This window comes from Erigeron canadensis, unplaced genomic scaffold (genome assembly GCF_010389155.1).
Source record: "Erigeron canadensis isolate Cc75 unplaced genomic scaffold, C_canadensis_v1 Conyza_canadensis_unscaffolded:51, whole genome shotgun sequence".
NCBI lineage: Eukaryota > Viridiplantae > Streptophyta > Magnoliopsida > Asterales > Asteraceae > Erigeron > Erigeron canadensis.
Genome location: NW_025215794.1, coordinates 1 through 6,605, shown reverse-complemented (window position 1 = coordinate 6,605; position 6,605 = coordinate 1). Strand labels below are relative to the sequence as shown.

The 6,605-nt window shown below is 32.1% G+C and overlaps 1 protein-coding gene across 1 annotated transcript; it reads left to right on the top strand.

The window, feature by feature from the left end:
- Positions 1 to 445: 445 nt before the first annotated feature.
- On the top strand, positions 446 to 3,259 carry LOC122584594 (receptor-like protein kinase FERONIA; the record flags this gene model as incomplete). Its single annotated transcript, XM_043756661.1, has 2 exons — positions 446 to 694; positions 2,384 to 3,259. Coding segments are annotated over exons 1-2 (1,125 nt in total), but the record flags the coding sequence as incomplete, so codon positions are not given.
- Positions 3,260 to 6,605: the final 3,346 nt, after the last annotated feature.

Genomic DNA, 6,605 nt, shown 5'->3' with positions numbered 1-6,605 from the left:
TAGGTTAAATACTTTTCGGACATACGGTCATTTTGCGTGATCATATTCCAACAAAATCTGCAGGTCAGATAATGATGCGGAAACTTCGTTTCATCACTATCACATGGATGATATCAACACAATGAATCTATTGATTGGTCTCATAGAGCTGTATCGAGAGCCATCACCAAGCACTGGCATTCATATACAAAACTTTGTGGAGAAAACGTAAGTTGAATTAATAAATTAATTCTGTACATGTGGATCCTCTTCTGAAAACGGCAACAAAATTTGCATCTGAACTATCTGAGGCTGTCACAGGTATTAAAAGTTCCATAACAAATGTCGATTCTTACTAGAAAATGCATATGAGCTCTCTGAAAACGTTCATCAAATACTTCTTCTGGGGTTGTTACAAAAAATGTTGATTCTAACAAGAAGAAAAGACACGCCACAGCAGTTAGTAATGGATTATCTCAACTTCTACATTTTTGCTAGAGTGGCGTTTTCTGTGGCTGAAGAATGGACACAGAAACCATCAGACAAGACTTCTTATACCCCTATAATCTTACCGTACGTATTGATTTCGATAGAGATGAAATCTATAACGAAGACATCTGGTGAATTCTGCTGGTCTAACATTACGAGTTTGATTTTGGATCGGAATTGCCTGTTCTACATGAATAACCCGACTGATGTGGAAAGACCGTCTAAGGTAAGAATTCTGGTGTCTTTCTTTCAGTCCCTGGCCTAGTCCTCAATTCCCAAAGCTTCATCCTAAAAATCTTCTTGAGGCATCAGATATTGTGTTCCAGTTACCTGTGCTGCTCATGTTAAGAACTTCTGGTAATTTGGTTCAAGACTATCTATAATGGGTGGGGCAGGCAAACCTGCAAAAACTTCTTACTTATTTTTAAAGCTATTTTAAACAATTAACATCTTTAAGGGTTCTTTGATTTTGTTGTATATTTTAGAAGAAGCTCAATAGCTTGTTGCCTTATTGCATTACGGTAAAGCTATATGGTATTCTTTTCAAGAATCCATCAAATTTTCTTAATGAAATACGCTTTTCATATCCTCCATTTCCTTAATCATAGTAGTTTATTGAAAATGAACTTCTTTGAGATTATCAGAATCATGTGGATTTGAGTAACCTATATATTTGCTATAAAAGATGAACTCCATTAATCATAATATATTTAATTAGCAAATTGCGCTATCAAGATTACTAGAATTATGTTGGTAAGGCAACATACATGTAGGTCTCGCACTTTAACAGTAGTGATATACGGATTGATCTATGATCAATTGCTCACATTTGTAAATTTACTAGTATGGAATTTTTATATCTGTGACCATTTGAAGTACCTACTACTAGGTACTAACCAAGGAGGGTCACCCATGTGACGAACATGCTTTCCTAATTGCATATCACTTGGTCTGCATTTTATATTAAATTAGTCTTGACCAACAAATGAAGTAATGAATCCTGTTGCATTTTCTTTTGACCCTACTTTTTTTTTTTATCTAATCTATTAATTGCATATACACTTGGTCTGCATTTTATATTCCGTTAATCTTAATCTATTTAATTACCTAATTGCGCGGGCTGCTATGACAATTGTATTAGTCTTAATCTATGTACACACCACAAGTCTACTTTTTTTACAGTTTTAAATGTCAATCAATAAATAAGTCTGTATATTATTATTTTTATATACCCATTAGTATTTGGTTTTCATACTAGTTAATATATTTAATATTACTTGTATTGTATGTAATTTTGAAAACATGAAAAAAAAGATAGATTTCGTTTGTTTTACTCCCTGAACATATATAACACGCTTAGGATCAATAATAATACATTAAGTATTTTTTATAAAATTTTTGTAAGTGACATCAGATATTAATAATTAATTCGAAAAGTATTATATTTAGTCTGGTAATTATATTTGATTGGTGCAACATTAGAAGTTTAATCTATGTACACACCACAGGCCTAGGGACTAGTGTAGAAGCATTGAATATCTAGAGACCACCGGAAAGTTAATATTCGTGTTGTATATATTTTCTTGCAGAATTTTAATTAGAAACATTATAAAAAGATTAGCTAGGAAAAGTTGGTATATATGTATGAAAAGTATCATGGAAAATGTGTTTGGCTTTCCTATAAATTAACACAACTGCCCTTCATCCCTTTATTCTCTCAAATAACCATCATATCAACAATAAGGGAATGAAATAATAATATCTTTTGCTTTTGGTTTTTAAAGCAGCAAAATCATCCTAGTATATATACAGTCATAACTATTAACCAAATATCAAATCTTTTATGTTAGTTTCCAATCTTCATGTCTTCCTCTTCCAATAATTCCCAAATAACACCTTTATTAAAGAGTCAAAGGACCTCTTCATACCTTTCCAAGTTATTGAAAAAGCCACCAATGATTTTACAACGGTTCTCGGGAAAGGTGGATATGGGGTTGTTTACAAAGGAGAACTATTACTTTTGGGTCAACTAACCTCTGTGGCTATAAAGCGACTCGATAGTAATATTTCTGGTCAAGGAATCAAGGAGTTCTTAACAGAGATTCAATTGCTATCTCGTTATAAACATCCTAACATAGTCTCCCTACTTGGTTTCTGTGATGAAGCTGGTGAAAGGATCCTTATTTATGAGTATGCGGAGCATGGAAGCCTTGACAAATATCTGAATGCGCCCAAAACTACTATTCAACTAACATGGGAGCAAAGAATTAGTATATGCCTTGACATGGCCCGTGGTTTAGATTATCTTCACAACCGCGTTGCAACAAACCATCGAGTTATCCATAGAGATATTAAGAGTGCAAATATTCTAATAGGTCATGAGTGGAAAGCGATGATTACAGATCTTGGACTTTCCAAAATAGGTCGTGCAAATGAAGGTGACTCTTATGTAATTACGAATGCTTCTGGTACACATGGCTATTGTGATCCCACATACATTCAAACTGGAGTCCTGACCAAAGGATCTGATATTTTTTCATTTGGTGTGGTGATGTTTGAAGTCTTATGTGGGAGGTTGGCCGTTACGAAAGTAGACAATAAATATCAATACCTTGCCGAAATAGCCCAACGCTACTACGAAGGAAAAAGGTTATATGAGATTATTGATCCCTATTTGATGAAGGAAGTGGACTTCGCTTCTTTGAAGAGGTTTTCAGATATTGCATATAAATGTTTGCATAAAGAAAGGGTCTTGCGACCCTCAATGGATTTGGTTGTTCAACAACTGGAGGTAACGATGACAAGCTCAAAGCTACTTAATTTGCATCTATATATGCAATATTAATATAAGCTAACTTATACCCTTTTCTGATTAAAAATATATGGTAAACTTTAGTGGCATACTAGTTCCAAAATTTGTTTGAACTTCTTCCCTTTGTTCTCGGTTTATCTTCTAAAGAAAATTCTCATTACTGCATATTTTTTCCAGCTTTGTCAAAAAAAAATAAGACGGGAACCAGCCATTCTTTCTCGTTTTAAGCAATTCTCTGCAATGAATATATTACAATTGCACACACGGAACTACCATCATATGGTAATTGACCCAGACCATATTAAAAGGATGCAAGAAAACTCACCTCCTCCGCAACAACCAAAATCATAACTCAAGATGACTGCAAGAACACAAAATATGTATGCTTCAACCTAACAACAAATCATAAACGCATATTGGATCATCAATCACATACTAGGCCGTCAAGCCATAATCACTAGCATTTCAACACCCAACCCATCATTTACAATCTTATATTAATCTTGGGTTGGTTCACATAACATATATCTCTTAATCATTATCATAATGCCAAACTCACTTTTATCACAAAATCCCCATTTTTATATTTGACTAGGTTGCCTTCAAATGAGCATAACTCAAGTTCTATTAACTCTTTTTACTTGATTCCAGTGGCCAAATTTATATGACACATAAACCTACATTTTTATATTTAGTGACCAATATATGAATTGTCTTTCAAAGATGACTTCTGGTCGTTTTAAAAACCAACACTGCTGTTGTTTTCATTAAAAAATAGTTTTGGCCTTACTGACTTCAAATGACCGTAACTTGAGTTCTACACCATATTTTGACCTCATTTCAGTGGCCACTTCTACGTAACACATTTAGGTACATTTATCTTCAGTCACCAACACAATATTGATCCGTATAAGTGTGATATACTCGTTTTAAAAACTGACCATAATCGTTTTTGTTGAAAATTCAAAATGACCACACTTACTTCAAAAATTCATATCTCGAGTTCTACTCACATTTTAAACTCATTCCAGTGGCCACTTCAACTTAACACATATACCTAGCTTTTCGTTTTAGGAATCAAAAAGTGATTATTTTTTAAAGAGGAGTTTTACACGTTACAATGTCAAAAACAGATTCTGATTTTCACTGTAAAACTAGATTTGACCAGCTGTAAGTTTTAGCATATTTAACTTACTTAAAAGTTAACTGGATCTAAAACCAATTGCATATGAAACTTGACTCGCATACCTTTCAAACGACAGGTTACATGACTCCTACGAATTTACGGATTGAAAGTTATAAGCACTTTAAAATGACACATTTTTCATTAAAGTTGTTGATCAAATTTCGAGTTTGCACAAAAACACTCTTAAATCAACTCAAACAAGTTTATGACACTTCCATTTGATAATATTAACTTAATATACATATTAGGGGCTGTTTTCAACATGATCTTAACATCAATTAGTATAGTAATGTTATACCAAACATCATCTCAATTCAATCACTAACCAAATTCCTATCACATACATGTAATGAATATTGGTTTCTTCTTGAAAATACACATACATACTTTTATATATCACTACTAACTATGTATTATAAGATTCCAAGATTATTATTCAACTTTTAAACTAGGTTCATAATACATTTCATAAATCCCCAATTCATCCATTATAACAACCCTAATTTCAAGATTGATAAATAAAGATGATATACCTTAATTAGTGATGTTGTACAACTAATCAATCAAACATGCAAGCATAAAATCAGCCCTCCATTATTTTCTTCAAATTTTCATCCATAGATGAAACCCCAACATAAGAACACTTATAGGAAGATGGAGTTTGTTTGCAATTTGATTTATCTTCAAATTTTAGTAGATTTTTTGCACTTTAATGATTTTTCGGTTTTGGGATTTTAGGGATGAACACACACAAGAATTTTTTAAAAAGATAGAAAAAGATGGATTTTTGGTTCTTGATTTTGTTGTTATAAACGAAAATTCACAACTACCCCTCAAGTTTGACTCATTTGTATTTAATTCAATTAGTTATTTAGTCATTCACCTAATACCTTTATCTTTAAAATAACTTCAATTAGACTTAAAAAGTTAAAAGTAATAAAACCATTAGAAGTATAATAAAAGTATATTAGAATTTAGGGATGTTACAAGGGCAAGGAGAGAGAGAGAGAGAGAGAGAGAGAGAGAGAGAGAGAGAGAGATATTTTATATTCACACACATGATTTTCAAGGCGAGATTATAAGGGGAAACTTAGAATCATTTTTGTTTTTCTTAAAAGAAAAAAAGTGTATTATTTATGATCATATCAAAACAATTTATGTTTTTTTTATCAAGTAATTTTACTAAAACATACTATATGTAGTTATATAATAATAATATATACCCCCTATTTAAAAAATAGATATTATGTTGAAATTTACATGAGGGAATTGTTAGAAATAATTTTCATTAAAATAATACACCCTAAATACAATAATCCCCACCTTAAATGAAATAAATACACTATCAGTCCCTCAAATTTTAAAATAACTATACAAATTATTATATTAATTACATTTAAATCAATAGCATACACTCGCCACCACTATCGGTCGCCGTCGCAACTTGTCGCCGCCGTATTGCGCAGACACCATGCTAGTAGTTATATGGATCTACAAAGTTTTAATTAGATTTAATAACTTTTATGTAGAAATCATTTTCTCAACTATGTGTCCTATGAATTAAAGTCAACATAATATTCTCACCGTGTTGATAGTGATCGTGAGTAGTGACGGCAATCAAATTATTCTTAGCCTTTTTTTTCTTAGCGGATGCCCATTCATCCAAATTGTCAATTGTGTACGCTTTCTTCGTTAAGTTCTAAGCCAAACGCGTAATTTCCTACTTATAAATGTATATAACCTCCTCCAAATCATGTAATTAGTTAACCCTTCCTATATCCAATTTTTAAATATTATTATTATTGTATGTATTCAATGATACTTTGTTGATGTATCAATGTAGGTTGGCGTACAACGTAATATCCATATAGGTTGTAACGTTAACCAATTGATCATAGATCAACTGGTAGCACCACGATGTGAACATATGAGTCCACATATAAAGACAATAAGTCACATGTTGAAATCTTGTTAAAGATAAGTTAAAAAAATTATATCTTACGATTGTTGTGTGAGAATGGCGAGTTATCAGAATATTAGGCATGAGTTCTATTCGTTGTGCGTTTTGGATACCAAAACGGTACATGAGACTATAGGGTTCCACTCATTTACCTTCTTTTGTTAATTGTGATGTTAGCA